At 46.1% G+C, this 19,656-nt stretch overlaps 1 protein-coding gene across 2 annotated transcripts in view; it reads left to right on the forward strand.

Moving 5' to 3' along the window:
* WDR62 (WD repeat domain 62) overlaps positions 1-19,656 on the forward strand; it is a 52,263-nt gene that overhangs the window by 26,443 nt on the left and 6,164 nt on the right. Inside the window, exons 15-27 of one of the 2 annotated variants that reach the window (XM_040405959.1) lie at positions 790-911; positions 1,044-1,116; positions 3,219-3,330; positions 5,343-5,406; positions 7,342-7,464; positions 7,659-7,780; positions 9,037-9,089; positions 10,568-10,777; positions 10,863-11,011; positions 14,946-15,025; positions 17,523-17,678; positions 19,292-19,403; positions 19,494-19,593. In XM_040405959.1, coding sequence (XP_040261893.1) covers positions 790-911; positions 1,044-1,116; positions 3,219-3,330; positions 5,343-5,406; positions 7,342-7,464; positions 7,659-7,780; positions 9,037-9,089; positions 10,568-10,777; positions 10,863-11,011; positions 14,946-15,025; positions 17,523-17,678; positions 19,292-19,403; positions 19,494-19,593 — 1,476 coding nt within the window. The remainder of the gene's footprint in view (positions 1-789; positions 912-1,043; positions 1,117-3,218; positions 3,331-5,342; positions 5,407-7,341; positions 7,465-7,658; positions 7,781-9,036; positions 9,090-10,567; positions 10,778-10,862; positions 11,012-14,945; positions 15,026-17,522; positions 17,679-19,291; positions 19,404-19,493; positions 19,594-19,656) is intronic. The other variant, XM_040405960.1, reaches the window with a different exon arrangement.

Genomic DNA, 19,656 nt, shown 5'->3' on the forward strand with positions numbered 1-19,656 from the left:
TGCCTCAGCGGCATTTAAAGGCGTTTTCTGTGTGAGCAGCGGGCACCCAGGGAGCATAGTTTTTAAGCCCCATTGATCCTGCTGTCAATTATTTTTGTTTAGCTGGAACACCCCTTTAAAAGGTGTTATCCAACCTTTAAAATGCATCCCCTACTGCCTGGGCCCCTCACACTGATTGTACTTGCCTTGCTCCCCGGCACCTGTGTCGCTTCTGACGGCCACTGCAGCATCTCCCCGTTGCACGGATGAAAGCATTTGGTGACAACGGGGGGCAGCCAAAAGCGCACCGCGATGGGGACGAGCCTCCCTAGCGTCACCTACGATGCTAGGGAGGCTCATCCCCCACTTCGGCCTGCTATTGGCTGCCCCCCTGACATCTGATGTTTTCATCCACGCGACTGGGAGATGCAGCTGGGGAGCAAGGTAAGTAAAACCAGTGTGAGGGGCCCAGGCAGTAGGGTAGTTATTTTAGGGGTTGGATAACCTCTTTAAGGCAGAGCAACTGGAAACCAACACAAGGAGGAAAAGATAAGGGACCAAAATAATCAGACGGGGTAATGAAGACGTCATGGTGGAGTGATGCCCTTTTTCAGATTTTTGTATGGAGCCCCAAGGTTTTTAGATATGCACTTGGCGCTAGAGATGTCTGGCAGCCGGTTAGGTCCCCTTCTAGATGCAATAACGTTGTTGGCCGGATTGTTACCCCAGGTCCATGACGGCCTCCGGTTCTGTAAATATCGGGGTTCAGTTCTCTGGATTATTCGGTTCAATTTGCGTCTTCGTTTTCAGTTGCCCGATGGGATTGGTTTTGTGCGTCTGCACCACGTCGTGGAAAAGACCACCTTGTATGACCTGGACGTTGACGTCTCTCAGAAGACTGCGGCAGTCGCCTGTCAGGATAAAAATATCAGGTAGGTGATCGATCTTTACGAGGCATTGCACAGTTTATTACACAGCGGCGGTACGCTCACCACTAGCCCCGCATCCGCTAACCCTTTATCTGCAGGCTGTATGATATGTATTACAGTGATGTTTTATTACAGGCTGTACAATATTTCATCAGGGAAGCAGGAGAGGGCTCTGAAAGCCTCTGCTAGCGGAGGAGCCTTGCTGAAGGTAGGTGACCATCCACAGTCTTGTATACATGTGGCTTCTCGGTTATCATTGCCTGGTGTTACCAATTAGATCTTACCGGCCAAACTAGAGCCTTCTGTCTGTAGACAGCTGTTTTGGGGTTCTTGCCCTCATCTATACAGAGCAGGGTACTGGTTGGCTTTGATGCTGCTCGGAGAAGGGGGTGGGGTACTGTTTCTCTTCCTGATCTGTATTGATGAGAGCAGGAACCCCGAAACAGATGTCTCTGGTTTGCATACTTAAAGGAGTTTTTCTGGAGTTTTATACTGATGACCGATTCTCTGGACAGGTCATCAGTATCTGATCAGTGGGGGTCTGAGACCCCGACCCTCCACTGATCAGCTGTTCGAGAAGGCAGCGGTGCTCGCAGTAGTGCCTCACCCTTCTCTCCGTTTTCGATAGACCAGCGACGGCACGTTCATCGGTCTCACATGGCCTAGGCGCAGGTCAGACCTATTCAAGTAAATGGGGCTGAGCTGTGATACCAAGCACAGCCATTATACAATGTACGGCACTGTGCTTGGTGAGCTGCAAGAAGGCCGTGGCGCTACTGTGAGCTCTGGTGCCTTCTCAAACAGCTGATTGGTGGGGTTCCCGGGTGTCAGACCCTTATACAGAGAATAGGCCATCAGTAGTGTTGAGCGAAGCGAGCTTCGGATGCTTCATCCGAAGTCGCTTCGTTCAGAACTTCGGAATAATACTGTATGGCGATTCGTCTCCGTACAGTATTAGAATGTATGGGCTCCGATGAGCCCACTTTAAAACTTGAATAAAGCACTTAGTAAGTTTATCTCGGCCCATATAGCTCCAGTAGTCTGCTTGTCTGTGCGTGCTCCTTCTCACTCCTCCCCCCTACCCCTCTCCATAGACTTGTATTGACATGTGTAATATGATCCTCCTGTGGAGCCGGTAAAGAGGACCTGTCGCCACAAAATGCGATGCAATCTGAAAGCACGATATTATAGAGCAGAAGAAGCTGAGCGGATTGATCCATATTGTTGAGGGAAAAGATTCAATAAAACCTCTAATTTATGCATGTATGTCGCTGTTTTAGTTTTTTGTTTATTTCCTTAACAGCGATCACTACAGAGAATCGTTCCCTCCTGGCAATCGCCTGCTCGCTAGCGGAGGAGGCCGCTCCTATTACATGCAGCGATCTCCGTAGCACGGGAAGGAGCTATCTCTATGCCATCGCTCGTCCCCGTGCTCTACAGTGGTTTGCCAGTGGCAGATTGTTATTAGACACCCTGATCTACCACCTGCAAACAATAATTTCGTTCACTGGGTGGTCGGCGGCAGTATTACATTGCCAGATGATTGCTAACGAGCGTTCATCTGAAAAATCGGGCAGTGTAATGCAGGCTTTACATGTCGACGTAAAGGACAGATCTATGCGAGTAAAACAGACATGTCTAGATAGGGGACTGGTTCCCTTTAAATATAAAAAATATGGATTAAGACGGTGTGCTCTGGGAATTTCCTAGCGTACGTGCTTTACACCCTCTGCGACTGATCAGACAAGGGTATGTGGCTTGGGTGGGATCTACCAGAAAGGGTCATGGCTCCAGGTACGACGGTGTGCACCAAGAATGCTCAAATTTCTAATGTAGGCCGACTAGACAGTGGAGGGTGCGCCATTTATCCTCCAGCGTCAGCCACTGGGATCAGTCAGTTTGCACTGTCTCTTAGAAATTTTTCATACTTTTGCCCCACTGTTTGTTTCTAAAACTGCCTTTTATCACGAACAAAATGCAGCGAGCCACAAGCCCTCACCACGAAGCCGATCACCAGATGGAGGAAGCCACGGAGGAGCAATGAACCATTCCACGGCCTTCATTCTTGTGAAGGAGCCTTCCATGTATTGCTCGAGTGCGCGGAGTCCTCCGGAAGGTGTTCACTGCCTGCGGCAGTCCGTGGGTCCTGAACAGGGGACTCCACTTATAGCCACATCCTAAAAGGAAATAGGTTTAGGAGTCACCTAAACCCCCTGTCGTGCTTCTACTCCCTAAGATGGTCCATTGTATGTTCGGATCGATAAGCGGGACCCTTCCATGACTTCTAATGACGCTGCCTCTAATCTCCAGGTACAGATGGATCCATCGGGAAGATTCTTTGCCACCAGCTGCTCCAATAAGAACATCTCCATCTTCGACCTACACACCGGAGAATGTGTGGCGGTGATGTATGGACACTCCGGTTGGTTTCTTGTATTTCATACGCTTTCCTTACAGCCTGTTTCTGTATGCAGAGTACAATCTGCTGTGTAGGTCAGTCTGCATTCTGCTGACAGTCACAGTGCAGCTGAGGATATCCCCATTCTGTTACCAGGTCGCTCCTGCTCAGAAAGGAGACCATTGTAATGGGCATGCACATCAGATACGAGTCGTCCGAACCTGCCGATTTTGGCAGGATCGGCTATCTCATCTGTTTGGGGTGTCCTGACGGCAGACTTGGGAGGGGGGGGCAGACTAAGGCGCTAGCATTATTCACTGTCTGTCAGCACTGGCTTCTCGCCCACACATTTATCATTCTTAGACTTCACGCACACAACTGCGTCCATATTTCGGAGAAAATACGGACACCTCCTGTGTGCATTCCGTATTTCCCTCACTCCCATCAATAGAAAGGACTATTCTGGTGAGCGGTACTGACACGTTTTAAATATATGGCTCTGTTCACACTGTAATATACACTGCCTGTCCCCAAAAAAAAGTCTCCACCAAAAAAAAAAGGTCACACTAATATTTAGTTGGACCGCCTTTAGCTTTGATTACGGCACGCATTCGCTGTGGCATTGTTTCGATAAGCTTCTGCAATGTCACAAGATTTATTTCCATCCAGTGTTGCATTAATTTTTCACCGAGATCTTGCATTGATGATGGTAGAGTCTGACCGCTGCGCAAAGCCTTCTCCAGCACATCCCAAAGATTCTCAATGGGGTTAAGGTCTGGACTCTGTGGTGGCCAATCCATGTGTGACAATGATGTCTCCTGCTCCCTGAACCCGATGAATCCTGGCATTGTCATCTTGGAATATGCCCGTTCCATCAGGGAAGAACAAATCCATTGATGGAATAACCTGGTCCTTCAGTATGTTCAGGTAGTCGCTGACCTCATTCTTGGAGCACTTACTGTTGCTGAACCTAGACCTGACCAACTGCAGCAACCCCAGATCCTAGCACTGCCCCCACAGGCTGGTACAGTAGGCACTGGGCATGATGGGGGCATCGCTTCATCTGCCTCTCTTCTTACCCTGATGCGCCCATCACTCTGGAACAGGGTAAATCTGGACTCACAGACCACATGACCTTCTTCCATTGCTCCAGAGTCCAATCTTTATGCTCCCTAGCAAATTGAAGCATTTTTTCTGGTTTTCCTCACTGATTAGTGGGTTTCTTACGGCTACACAGCTGTTCAGCCCCAATCCCTTGAGTTCCCTTCGCATTGTGCGTGTGGAAATGCTCTTACTTTCACTATTAAACATAGCCCTGAGTTCTACTGTTTTTCTTCGATTTTGATTTCACCAAACGTTTTGATCACGATCATTCAGGATTTTCTTCCTGCCACATTTCTTCCTCGAATACGATGGGTCCCCACTATCCTTCCAGTTTTTAATAATGCGTTGGACAGTTCATAACCCAATTTTAGTAGTTTCTGCAATCTCCTTAGATGTTTTCTCTGCTTGATGCACGCCAATGATTTGACCCTTCTCAAACAGACGAACATCTTTTCCACGACCACGAGATGCGTCTTTCGACATGGTTGTTTAAGAAATGAGAAACAACTCATTGCACCAGTCGGGGTTAAAAAACTTGTTGCTGAAATATAATCGCCCCTGCAGTAATTATCCAATAGGAGGCTCAGAACTATCTGCTTAGTTAAATCCAGGTGGCGACTTTTATTTTTTTATTTTTTTGGACAGGCAGTGTACATTGGGTATTTACGTCTGAATCCAGGGCAGAAATCCAGGCCTGACTTTCGGAAATCTGCCGTGATTTTTCAGTGTGTATGTTGCGGATCTGACCGCCGATTTTTGCCTCGTTGGGCTAACCCAGGTATAAATTACGGTGCAGATTTCCCATTGATAACAATGGGTGGCAGATTCCGCCTAGTGCAAAGCGCACACTGAAATGCCGGGAGAACATGTCGTCATTTTAATTGTCTAATCGACCCTGACTGTGGAGACTGATGATGATCTTCTCTTTCCAGATATTGTCACCGACATGACGTTTACCAGTGACTGCCGAAGACTGATCACCGTGTCTGGAGACAGGTCTGGAGCCTTAAATGCGGGTTGAACCACATGCGGCACCTTGAGCGCGTAAACCCAGCATTTAAAGGGGTATTCCGTAACTGAACGTCATCCCCTATGGATAGTGGATAACTAAGTGATCGGTGGGGGTCCAACTGCTGGGAACCTCACTGATCCCGAGAATAGGGTCCCGTCTTTATGTCCAGCATGGAGAACGAATGGAGCTGCAGGGCACATGCTTGACTTGATGCCCCATCCGGACCTGTTCTCAAGATTGGTGGGGGTTCAACCATTTGGACCCCACAATCTGTTAATCATCTGCTGTCCATTGGATAGGGGTTACCTTTGTTACTAAAATACCCCTTTAAGTGTAACATTATTACTGTAATGTATACAGTAATAAAGTAAATGGTAAGCAGGGAGGAGGGGGGGGATGCAGCTTCTCACTGAGATTTTATGCTGTGAGAGGGGAGCCATTGTGTGGAAGATATTTGGCTCCCAGAGGGTGAGGCTTCCTTTACAGCAAGCATGGAGCGAGGAAATAGGCAAGAGAATTAAAGTGTTCCCTAAGGGCTCTTTCACACGAGCGGATGCCGTGCGGGTAATCCGCAGCGTGAAAGAGAGCCAAGCCCTGCTCCGGACAGCAGAGACACGGAGCAGTAACAGGATTGATAACGCTCCGCGCCCCTCTGATCTTTTTACTACAAAATCACAGTGAGATAAAGTTGTCACCGTGATTTTGTAGTAAAAAGATCCCAGAGGGGCGCGGAGCGTTATCAATCCTGTTACTGCTCCGTGTCTCTGCTGTCCGGAGCGGGGCTTGGCACTCTTTACCCGCATGGGATCCGCTCGCGTGAAACAGCCCTTAAACAGTGAATCCATGCCCGACTACCGGATAGGGGAGTGTTGATGGCATCATTTAAGGCAACTCGTGTATTCAGGGAAATTGGAGGTGGAAAAGACGCAATGGGAATGTATAGAGAAGTTCTATGAACGCTGGGGGCCCAGTATTAAAAAGGGGGTTATCCGACAGCGAAAGACAAGGCCCGACTAGACAATTTTACTATTGAGGGAAAGATTTAAAGGGGTAGTCCCATGAGTAATGTAAAAATTTAAAATCAGACATCCTATAATACATGAGAACCTCTAACAGCTAGACCCAGCCCGGTACCTCGCAGGGATCCAGAGATCTCCCCATTCATTGTTCTGCTAGATTTAGATCAAGCTGACGGCTCAGGAAGAGCGTCTCGTCTGCTAGAGCTCTCTCTATTACAGCTTTGGTGAAACTGAGCATGTGCGACCTTTTTATTGAGCAGGACAGAGAAATAAGAAAATAAAAAAAAACAGCAGGTGGCGCTATACAGATAGATTTCAGTGAATAACTTGGTGGCTATGCTAAATTTTTAATGTAATTACAAAAGTATTCAAATCCAGGTGCTGCTTTGAACTGTTGAATGCCCTTTCGCCTATCTAACACGTTGGTAGCGTATGGCTAGGATGTGCCACCAATGTCAGGTGACATACCCCTAGGACAGGGCCCCGGTGAAGAAGAGCACAATGCGCATGTGCGGCCACCCTATATTCACTTCTATGAAGGCGGAAAGAGCCGAACAAGCGCGCTCGGTTATTTCCCGGAACTCCCACAGAAGTGAATGGAGAGCGCACCGCGCAGTCGCAGCCACCTTTCCGTTTACTGCTATGGGAGTCCGAGAAATATACGCGCGAACACTCGGCTATAGTCAGCAGTCCCATAACTGTGAATGCAGGGCGACCCATTCTAGGAAGAATGATGGAGGAATAGAGTCCTAAGAATAGATGCTTCAAGATTGTGGCTACATGGGGAATGCAGAAAGTTACTAAAACGGACCCGTCGGGGGAGGTCCCCTTTAAGTAAAGGAAGGATGGTACTCCGCTGCTAGTTCTGATGACTGTAATCTCGTCACTTGTTCTCTGCAGCTGCATATTTGTCTGGCAGCTGGACCCGGTCATGACCACATGTATGAGGCACCAGCTGATGGAGACGGCCATAGAGGGAAAGAACAACCTGCCTGTGGATGCAAGGTCCCTGGTTAATTCCAGGTGGGTTGAGCGCACCAACCAGATCATGAAGGGGGTTGCCTCACAATGATGACCACTGTCCATATCTGTTGAGACAACCCACTTCAAGCCGCCCGTCTTCCTTGTACCTTTGCCCATATGGAGATGCCTTGGCTCCGCTCTGCTTAAAGCCCTTCAGTCACTCTTCGACCATTACTGACCTATGTTCTTCCCAGGAGGGAGACCTTCATGGTTGGCCCCTTGGATGAGAGCTCCAACGACGACTTGTTCTTCGATAGAAGCATTGATGTTGACGAGCCCTTGCCACAAACTCCAGTAAACGACGGCTTGGAAGCAGGTAAATGGTCACCTCCTCGTCCCTTATCACTTGACGGCAGCAGTTTATCTAACCTCTTAAAGGGGTTGTCAGATTAGTGCAGGTCCCACCTCTAGGACTCGCTCATATGTCCTGAACAGTTTCCCCGGAGTGATTGGAATGCACGGCGCACATGCGCAGTGTCTTCTCCATTCACTGCTATGGGACTTAGGTTTCAGTGCACTGAGGAGCGGAGTCTAGACAGTCGGTGCACTTCAGCTTTCCAGTGCTGGCCATGCCCCTCAGTGCACGGAAGCATTTTTACTCTCTTTACACAAGGCAGGTATCCTTTTAATCAGACGGATTAACCCTTCCAGGCAATATGACTGGTTTAACAGGGGTGATCCTGCTGATGAGTGATCTCTAAAGTGGCTATCCCATGTAAAAAATGAAAATTAGACATCATACAGGACATGACGATACCTTTCCAACAAAGCCAGAACCTGCCCTGTACCTCACATGGATCCTGAGATCTCCCCATTCACTGCTCTGCTAGATTTATATCAAGCTGGCAGCTCAGGGAGAGTGTCCTTTCTGCTGCAGCTCAGGGAGAGTGTCCTTTCTGCTGCAGCTCAGGGAGAGTGTCCTTTCTGCTGCAGCTCAGGGAGAGTGTCCTTTCTGCTGCAGCTCAGGGAGAGTGTCCTTTCTGCTGCAGCTCAGGGAGAGTGTCCTTTCTGCTGCAGCTCAGGGAGAGTGTCCTTTCTGCTGCAGCTCAGGGAGAGTGTCCTTTCTGCTGCAGCTCAGGGAGAGTGTCCTTTCTGCTGCAGCTCAGGGAGAGTGTCCTTTCTGCTGCAGCTCTCTTACTATCACAGCTCAGGAGGCTGTTGAAGGATGGACCTGAGTATGTGCGTCCACCTCTGAGTTGGACGGAGAAATAAGAAAAAATAACAAACGGCAGGTGGCGCTATACAGATCGATTTTGATTAACTTAGTGGCTATACTACATTTTTAAAGGGGTTGTCCTGCCATATATATTGATGACTTATTGTCAGAATAGGTCATCAATATCAGATCGGCAGTGATCCAGGCACCCCGCCGATCAGCTGTTTGACGACAAAGCGCCCCGCATGGAGCGCCACTTCCTGGTCAGTACACAGCGCTGTGGAGCGGTGACTTAGTGTAATTGCAAGTACTCTCTCCATTCAAGTGATATACACAGTAATGCATCACTTTTGCTGTTATGAGGTACTAAAATCGGGGAAAACTTAACAAAAATGTGAGTTTTTCTTTTATTCCAGATTGTACCTTTCTGCAGACCAATGGGAAACTGCCGCTGTGGGCGAGAAAACTGGTAAGCCATGCAGGTGTGAGGGTGTTGTCTGGACTGCCATGTCTTCAGTAATATAACGCTGGATATGATAATGATAAAGTCTCCACCAGAAAGAAGAGCATTGCTTTGCTAGTGCCACCTATAGCTATTTGCAGTGGCGCAATTTCAGTGGAGGCCGGCCAAGCGACTGCTTCGGGCCCAGGGGATCCCGGAGCTGAACTCCATCTCTTTCCAGTATGAAAACACTTCATTCTCATGCAGTCACCACCAAGGGGAGCTTGGTGCAAGCAGATGATTTTCAGTCAATTATAACAGCATAAATTCCTATGCGCTGAGCTCCCCCTAGTGGTGGCTGCAGGCAGCCAGCTTTGTAATAGAAAGTAACAGGAGATTTATCAATGTATTTATGTTGTCTGTCGTGAATACATTGAGCAATATGATGGTCAGTAGGACTGCCATATGTATTCACCCATGTATCACTTTACTGACATAATGGGTGAAGCCAAGCATGCCTTTTTTTTTAATTTTTATTACAACTTTTTAAATCATAAATTTTGTCTGCTTAATAAAAAAAATAATAATGTAAATTCATAAAAAATCTAGGGAATTGCACTTTGCATTGCCTGGGAGTGATTGAAGCACATATACTGGGAAAGTGTGTGTGTGTGTGTGTGTGTGTGTGTGTGTGTGTACGTTCCTGGCTAAATACCCAATAAGTCAATGTTGGGACCTTTTTTAAAGCACCTTGAAATATGGATTTGGGATTGGCTAAGCCAGTCTCCCATCTGTAGACAGCACAGTTTTGGCTCCAGTTTTCTTCATTCTGTTGGAGAGTTGATATGCATCATGGGGAAACAGTATGCCTGGCCTGGCCTACCTCCCTACACCCACTGGTTCTCCACCAGAAGATCCCAGACCTTTCAAGAGATGCTTCAATGGCAACTCACCCAGCCAACCTGAACAATACTCTGTACTGATGAGGAACAGAACGTGCTGCCTACAGATAGGTCTGTGGTCTTGCGGATATCCATAGCTTTTTTAAGGGCATTGATTTACAGGGTAATTACCTATAGGTGGCGCTAGACAATTTTTCTTTCTTCTGGAGGAGAGATAAATTTCATATTCTTTCCCAGGGAGCATTGCCTGTAAGACTCAACACCAGCTGGGTCTCCACACTTTCCAAGAGTAATTCTTTGGGTCAGCGACATTTTTCCAAGCAGCTCTGATACCTCTTAGCAATGCGGGGTTGGGGGTGGTTTAGTAGCATGTTACCATTCTTGCATCTCTGGTGTCCAGTCTTCATGTATCTACATGCAAAATTGATCCCAGCCGTAGGCAGTATTCACACAGCACTGAGCTATGAGTTTATTCAGGACTGGCCAAGATTTTACATGGAGTCTCAGAAATGTCTGCTTTGTTGCCCCCAGAATTGAAGCCCCACCTCTCTAGCGAATCTCATAACTATGGGTACTAGTTCCATCTCTTCTCATATTTTATAGGATAAAGAACAGAACGAACCCCTGGTCGTCCTCTCCCAAAATCAATATCGGCCACAAGGACGATGGGCCCAAAGTGACAGCACGGTCCTGATCCGAAATTTCTTGAACAGCAATGATCTGAGCTGTACCCCAAATCATGAGCCAGGGCAGAACTCCTTCCTAGACGAGACCACAGACATCGAACCCAAGAGTCTGCAGGATCTGCTGGAGGTAAGTGTCAGCGAGCATCTGTCCACTGCTCTCCCTAAACACCACAGTCCTGCTTTGACTCTTTGAACTTTATCACTTCTGACAGTCTGAGGATGGGAACGACGACTTAGACAACAGGACATTCATCACTGAGGCATCTTCAGCTTTAGAAGACACAGACATTCAGTCCCTGTCTTCAGAGTCCAATGGTATATTCTACCCTTCATCTCTGCACATGTCCCAGCAGGAAGAAAGGTAATTACAATGCCAGCTCTGGGGGTATAAGTGGGTACGATTCCCTCCTGTAGCATCGGAAATTGTGTCCCAGTGGTCACAGCACTTACCTTCCTTCCCCCAGGGGCGGACTAGAAACTTAAAGGCTATGTACACCTTTTGGGGGCAATTATATATATATTTTTTTTTATTAGTGCATTGTACTCCATTATGACCTAAAGATAATTTTTTCAATTTGTCTTGATTACAAATATGGAGGCTTTTTCTCTGTACAGAGCTGAGATGCTCTAATAGAGGGATCTGAATTTTCTCCCTTTTTCCGTCAGTCAGGAAGCTGATTGGCTCCTTATCGCTGCTTTCAGACCTTATAAACCCTCATTAAAGCTCAATACTTATCTTACTGATAAGAATGTGGCTTAAATAAGTGTTTATGACCTCTCAGTAATTTACAGATGAGGGTTATTAGATGACCGGCACAAAGTGAAAGTACCAGTCACACAGTTAGGCCTCCTGCACACAAACGTTTTTTGTTTTTTTTCCGTTTATGGGCCATTTTTTGTGTTCTGTATACGGAACCATTCATTTCATTTGTTCCGCAAAAACAACGGAATGTACTCCGTATGCATTCCATTCCGTTCAAAGATAGAATATGTCCTATTATTGCCCGCAAATCGCGTTCCGTGGCTCCATTCAAGTCAATGGCTCCGCAAAAGAAAAGTAACGCATACGGAAATGCATCCGTATGTCTTCCGTATCCGTTCCGTTTTTGAGGAACCATCTATTGAAAATGTTATGCCCAGCCCAATTTCTTCTATGTAATTACTGTACACTGTATATGCCATACGGAAAAACAGAATAGAAAAACGAAACGGAAGCACAACGGAAACAAAAAAATGGAACAACGGATCCATAAAAAACGGACTGCAAAACACTGAAAAAGCCATATGGTCGTGTGCAGGAGGCCTTAGAAAAGCAGTTAACGCTTTCTGACCGAACAGCTGAATATTTATAATAAAGACCTATTGAAAAATTGATTTTTTTTTAGCCTCAAATGAGTAAAATGCAATCATTAAAAAAAATAAATTATATATAATTAGCCTCCAAAGGAGTACATAGCCTTTAAATTGGTCCTGGAACAAAAACCTAAAAAAAGAGGCCCCATGTGGGTCCAAACTGACAGAAGTAGTCGGGGCCAGCAATACTGTAGTGCATCACAAAATTCTACCCCAGCAAGACCAAATACCACAGTGGAGCACAAAATACTGCCACCCCACTGCAGTATTCAACTGTATGGTCGTCCTGGGGATGGCGATTCAGTTCCGGAGGGTACCTGCAGCATCTGGCCAGGCACATAAGTATCTGATGCCCCTAGCATTAATTACTACTGAGAGCATCAGATTGTTAGTTATCCAGTTAGTGGCCATGAGGAAGGCCCATGCGGTCTCCTGGGCATCAGCCTGCTGGGAAATTTCCCTGTATGGCCAGTCCACCCTTTCCCTTTCTTCCCCCTACTGTTCCTCTACATGTAGTCACAACACGACTACGTCACCTACTCTCAGTAGTCACACCAGTCACATACTGTGTCAATATACACTGCCTGTCCCCCCAAAAAAGTCGCCACCTGTATTTAACTAAGCAAATAGTTCTGAGCCTCCTATTGGATAATTACTGCATGGGTGATTATCTTTCAGCGGTAAGTTATTTAACCCCGACTGGTGCAATGAGTTGCTTCTCATTTCTTAAACAACCATGTCGAAAGACACATCTCATGGCCGTGGAAAAGATGTTCGTCTGTTTGAGAAGGGTCAAATCATTGGCATCAAGCAGAGAAAACATCTAAGGAGATTGCAGAAACTACTAAACTTGGGTTAAGAACTGTCCAACGCATTATTAAAAACTGGAAGGATAGTGGGGACCCATCGTATTCGAGGAAGAAATGTGACGGAAAAAAATCCTGAATGATCGTGATCGTCGATCACTTAAACGTTTGGTGAAATCAAATCGAAGAAAAACAACAGTTGAACTCAGGGTTATGTTTAATAGTGAAAGTAAGAGCATTTCCACACGCACAATGTGAAGGGAACTCAGGGGATTGGGACTGAACAGCTGTGTAGCCGTAAGAAAACCACTAATCAATGAGGGAAACCAGAAAAAAGGCTTCAATTTGCTAGGAAGCATAAAGATTGGACTCTGGAGCAATGGAAGAAGGTCCTGTGGTCTGATGAGTCCAGATTTACCCTGTTCCAGAGTGATGGGCGCATCAGGGTAAGAAGAGAGGCAGGTGAAGTGATGCACCCATCATGCCCAGTGCCTACTGTACCAGCCTGTGGGGGCAGTGCTAGGATCTGGGGTTGCTGCAGTTGGTCAGGTCTAGGTTCAGCAACAGTAAATGCTCCAAGAATGAGGTCAGCGACTACCTGAACCTACTGAAGGACCAGGTTATTCCATCAATGGGTTTGTTCTTCCCTGATGGCACGGGCATATTCCAAGATGACAATGCCAGGATTCATCGGGCTCAGGGAGCATGAGACATCATTGTCACACATGAATTGGCCACCAGAGTCCAGACCTTAACCCCATTGAGAAGGCTTTGTGCAGCGGTCAGACTCTACCATCATCAATGCAAGATCTTGGGGGAAAATTAATGCAACACCGGATGGAAATAAATCTTGTGACATTGCAGAAGCTTATCGAAACAATGACAGCGAATGTGTGCCGTTATCAGAGCTAAAGGCGGTCCAACGAAATATTAGTGTGTGACTTTTTTTTGGGACAGGCAGTGTATGTGTGTATGTGTGTGTGTATGTGTGTGTGTGTGTATATATATATATATATATATATATATATATATAATTAGTACAGACCAAAAGTTTGGACACACCTTCTGATTCAAAGAGTTTTTTCTTTATTTTCATGACTATGAAAATTGTAGATTCACACTGAAGGCATCAAAACTATGAATTAACACATGTGGAATTATATACATAACAAACAAGTGTGAAACAACTGAAAATATGTCATATTCTAGGTTCTTCAAAGTAGCCACCTTTTGCTTTGATTACTGCTTTGCACACTCTTGGCATTCTCTTGATGAGCTTCAAGAGGTAGTCCCCTGAAATGGTCTTCCAACAGTCTTGAAGGAGTTCCCAGAGATGCTTAGCACTTGTTGGCCCTTTTGCCTTCACTCTGCGGTCCAGCTCACCCCAAACCATCTCGATTGGGTTCAGGTCCGGTGACTGTAGAGGCCAGGTCATCTGGCGCAGCACCCCATCACTCTCCTTCATGGTCAAATAGCCCTTACTTTCAAAGTTTTCCCAATTTTTCGGCTGACTAACTGACCTTCATTTCTTAAAGTAATGATGGCCACTCGTTTTTCTTTACTTAGCTGCTTTTTTCTTGCCATAATACCAATTCTAACAGTCTATTCAGTAGGACTATCAGCTGTGTATCCACCTGACTTCTCCTCAACGCAACTGATGGTCCCAACCCCATTTATAAGGCAAGAAATCCCACTTATTAAACCTGACAGGGCACACCTGTGAAGTGAAAACCATTTCAGGGGGCTACCTCTTGAAGCTCATCAAGAGAATGCCAAGAGTGTGCAAAGCAGTAATCAAAGCAAAAGGTGGGTACTTTGAAGAACCTAGAATATGACACATTTTCAGTTGTTTCACACTTGTGTGTTATGTATATAATTCCACATGTGTTAATTCATAGTTTTGATGCCTTCAGTGTGAATCTACAATTTTCATAGTCATGAAAATAAAGAAAACTCTTTGAATGAGAAGGTGTGTCCAAACTTTTGGTCTGTACTATGTATATGTGTGTGTGTGTATATATGTATGTGTGTATATATATATATATATATATATATATATATATATATATATATATATATATATATATATATATATATTATATAATTCTAAAATTTGTTTTCTTGCCTGTCTTTCAGCGATTTTTCTGTTGAAGAGCGGACTTTCGACAACGGCAGTGACTTGCACAATAACGGACTGCTGTCAGGCGGTGACCCAGGTACCTGGATCATTACTAACAATGGTCACACACCTTTTCTACTAGATTTATCCCATTACTGCAGTGAGTTTCTACTCCTTACATCCCATGCGTGGATCCATTTGTATCCATGGTTGTGTACAGCGCCATACCCTCGATATTGGATTTACCGGGTACCGCAGTCCCATTCAAGTGACTCCAAAAATATGGAGCTGTACTTGGTAATCAGTCAAGGGGAAACAGAAGCGGAGTGCCGTGAGCTCACCCTTAGATAGTTGGCGTCCAAATACCAGCGCCCCCAGCTGTCGTCCTAGAAAACCCCTTTATGTCCTATGGAAGACATATGCAGTAGAGATGGCTGCATGCAACCTGAAAGATGGTACGTTTGAAAGGAATCGGGATTTGGGACTAACAGACATGTTCAATTTATTGATGGGTGAGGGTCTGAGGGCCGAGAACCCGGCTGATCTCTAGAATAAGGAGCGAGAAGCTCTTACATAGCCTGCTGTCTCTCACTCCTTGCTGCGAGCCCATAGACTTTCTATTGATTCTTTCTTGCAATGTGAGCGCTTCTCCCTCCTCATTCTAGCAATCGGGGGAAGGGGTCTCGGCACTCGGACCCTCACTAATCTATTACTTTTGTCGCTCTAACGTAATAAAAGTTTATTGAAAGCTTTGTGACACTTTACAAAGCTGCTGACAGATGCCCTTTGCCTATGACACTGGCTGACCTGTTACATGTGCACTCGGCAGCTAAAGGCATCTGTGTTGGTCCCGTGTTCATATGTGTCCGTATTACTGAGAAAAATGATGTTTTAATATATGCAAATGAGCCTCTGGGAGCAACGGGGGCGTTACCATTACACCTAGAGGCTCCGCTCTCTCTGCAACTGCCGCCCCCTCTGCACTTTCATTGACAGGACCAGATAGTGAAGGACGTCATCACACCTGGCAATGAAAGTGCAGAGGGTGCGGCAGTTGCAGAGAGAGCAGAGCCTCTAGGAGTAATGACAACGCCCCCATTGCTCCCAGAGGCTCATATGCATATATTAAAATGTCATCTTTCTCAGCAATAAGGGCACATATGGACATGGGACCACCACAGATGCCTTCAGCTGCCAAGTGCACATGTAACAGGTCAGCCGGTGTCAGAGGTACAAAACTGCTGACAGATGCCCTTTAAATAGCATCTGTCACCAGTAGGGCTGCAGCTATCTACTATTTTTGTAATCGAGTATTCTACCGATTTAATCCAACAATTAATCGAGTACTCTAATAACAAAATGTCATCAGCTGCCCCCTCATCAGCCTCTCCATGCCATCCATTGCCATGTGATGTCCCCCACTTCCCCAGTGCCTCTATGCCATCCATTGCCATGTGATGTCCCCCAGTGCCATCAGATCAGCCCCTCCATGCCATATATGTCCCCTACTCCCCCAGCGCCATCAGCCCCTCAATGCCATTGCCATGTATGTCTCCCAGCGACATCAGCCCCTTCAAATGACGGGTGCCCCCTCCACTGACAACAGATTCGGGCCGCTGCTAATGAGAACTGAATACTTGCCTTTCCTGGCAGGGTGAGCGGCTGGCTGACATGGACTCCACAGGAGAAGGACCGCGTCGTCTTCCCACCATGCACTGGGAGGGACCTGACGTCACACACAGCATCAGGCAGCGCTCGCTGACTATGTTTGCACGCACGGCTCTGGACAGTGTAGCGCGGTGCCGATGGCAGGCCACGGAGCGGTAAATGATAGCTGGCTTCGCTTCACTCACGCTCCATGGTCACATGATTAAGGCTACATGCACACGAACGTTTGTTTGTTTGTGTCCGTTTTATTTTTTTAGTTTTTTTTTGCGGATAGGATGCGGACCCATTCATTTCAATGGGTCCGCATCAGTATGTCCGTTCCATAGCCCTGCAAAAAAAATAGAACATGTCCTATTGTCCGTTATAGGCATTGTTACAATGGATCTGCAAAAAAAACGGATGGCATACGGATGTCGTCCGTTTTTTTGGGGTTTTTTTGGACCGCAAAACACATACAGTCGTGTGCATGTAGCGTAAAACGAATCTTCAAAAAATTGCATTGAGGATTTTTTTGTGTTGATTACATTGAGTAATCGTTGCAGCTCTAGTCACCAGCTTGAACCCTATAAGCCTGGCATAGTTGATCCTGATGAGTAAAATAAAACTTGCACTGAGTGGTGGGCACGAGCCCCTCGGAACGCCATAGGCCATCTGTCATCACAGCCTTATTACTGAGGCTTCATGCATCGTATTTTTTTTTTTGTCCGCATCTGATCCGTGTTATTTGCCAGGTTGGATGCAGACACATTCATTTCTATGGGGCCACAAAAGATGCGGAGAGAATCTGTAGGTCCAAAATTGATAGACCATGTCCTTTTCTCCTCCTAATAATCTTCATGCTCTGTAGTCCTTCAGGGTCACTTGTGGGGGTCTGTCCTCACTTTCACAATATTCTGATTTTTCCATAACTCTGTTCTCTTCTGCAGATGAGGACTCACTGATGTCGGACAATTGCTCTGAAGTGGAGCCTGATGATGATGATGATGATGATGATACGGAGGAGAACGTCCACGCAGAGACACCAGAACAGGAGAGATTTTTGCAGAAACACTTTGATACGTTGGCTGACGCTCTCGCTGAAGGTGACTATTGGAGGTCTTTGGGGAATGGGCACGTATAGAGAAAGCAGTAAGTTTGTACATCTGTAGGTCTGATCATAACTTAGGAAGAGATGTTTGGAGCAGCACAGCATCACATCGAGCCTCAAGATGGATAATCCTCATTGGGCCAAGTGGGTGCACACAGTGTGGGGCCTTGGCTCACGGGTCCCTATGTTGAAATCCACAACTGATCCGCAGCTCTCCTTATCGTTTCAAAATGCCAAGTGGTTTATTCCCCAATAAGGAGTGCCGCGGCTCCATTTGTGGATTTGATCATAACCCACCCAGGGTCGTCTTCTGCGTGACATACAGGCATGTCTCCCAAGACTTTTTGCTTCAAAATCTTAAGCTGCGTCCACAAGGAGCAAGATGGTGATGGATTCACCCAAGTCGCCCATTTCTGTGCTGTCCCTGGACAGATCCTCCTTTGTGCATGCACAGTAAAGTAAAGGAGCATGTCCAGTCCAAGCGCAGAAGAGGAACTGTCACCATCTTGCACCTTGAGAACACCGCGGCCGCGATTCATTGGTGTTTAGAGTCCACAGATGGGGACCTGGGGGAAAAAATATTACACATAATTTCAATCTTTAGTTAATTTTTTTTTTGTCTGCCTTTAGCCTTCTACAAGGATATACCTAGGTTGTAATATCTCCTATATAATCATAGGGGACCTTATGTATTCAAGGAAATTCTTAAAGATTATCGACACCTTCAATGCAATTCTTTATTTTTTTTTATGATTGCATTTGACTAATTTAGGGCTTTAAATTATTTTCTCAATTGGTCTTTATTTATTAAAAATGTTCAGCTGTTTTTGAGATACAAGGGTTAAAAAGCAGTCTGTTTGCAAGCTGTCAGTTTGTTTTCTTTGAATCTTGTCATCTGACGGCTCTCCTCTCTGGTCTCCTGACCTCAATCACTCATTGTAGCTCAATTTGTATCAAACTGATGTGAACTCAGCCTAAGCTATATTCTTATCACTGTTTTAGCTTTCCGTTCTTCTGATCCGTCAGAAGAAGAGGAAAAAAATCAAACCGGATCCTGTAAAAAAACAAAACAAAAAAAAAACCGGATCCTTTTGCCTCAGTTGGCATCCATTTGAGCCATTTTCATCTGAGATCCGTTTTTTAGTTTTTTTTTAACTGAAATCTAAACGGTGATGTTTATGAGGTCAGGAAATAAGCACTACATATGAGCTGCCAGATGACTGGATTCAAGGAAAATTTGAGTAAAATGCAATCGTAAAAAAATGCCCCTGAAGGTGTACATACCCTTAAACTTCCCGCTCTTTACATGACCTTAATTGGTTCCAGACTCCATGCTGTGCAGACACATAGGTCCTGGTTATAATACATGTCACGATGCGATTGGCTGAAATGTAAACCGAGACTGTAAGGGTTAACCCCCACAACAGTCTCTTCAATAAAGGAAACCTCTTACTATGGCTATTCCTACCCCTAGAGCTCTAGGGGCATCCAGCGATGAAGGGCCTTCTTTACTATGATATACAGTACAGTCATGGAAATCTTCGGGAACCAGTACAGTACTGATCTGCTGGGTCCAGTGTGCTCCAGTCTAACGTCTTGTCTTTGCAGAGAAGTTTGACAACACACTGCCGGAGCTAATGTCGGATGAGGATGACAAGATGCTGAACCCGCGCCTCAGCTTCTCTTCTAGGTTCTTGTCGCAGAGCCTGAGGATCTACCGGTAACATCTCCTCCTTCTGCAGGTTATAGCTGCCACCGCTCCAGGTCACTACGTTTTTAACTGGATGCCGTCTATTCCTTTATTCTACAGGACGGGATCTGACGTTCTACCTGGCGGCCAGCAGATGGCGACAGCAATCACCACAGAAACTAAAGTGGAACCTGACCAGTCTCAGAGAAGACTTTCTGATGTAAGAGGAGGACTACAAGCCGGGGTTTGCCCGCTCAGATTACTCCTCTGCTGGCTAAAGCAG

This window comes from Bufo bufo, chromosome 8 (genome assembly GCF_905171765.1).
Source record: "Bufo bufo chromosome 8, aBufBuf1.1, whole genome shotgun sequence".
Lineage (NCBI taxonomy): Eukaryota > Metazoa > Chordata > Amphibia > Anura > Bufonidae > Bufo > Bufo bufo.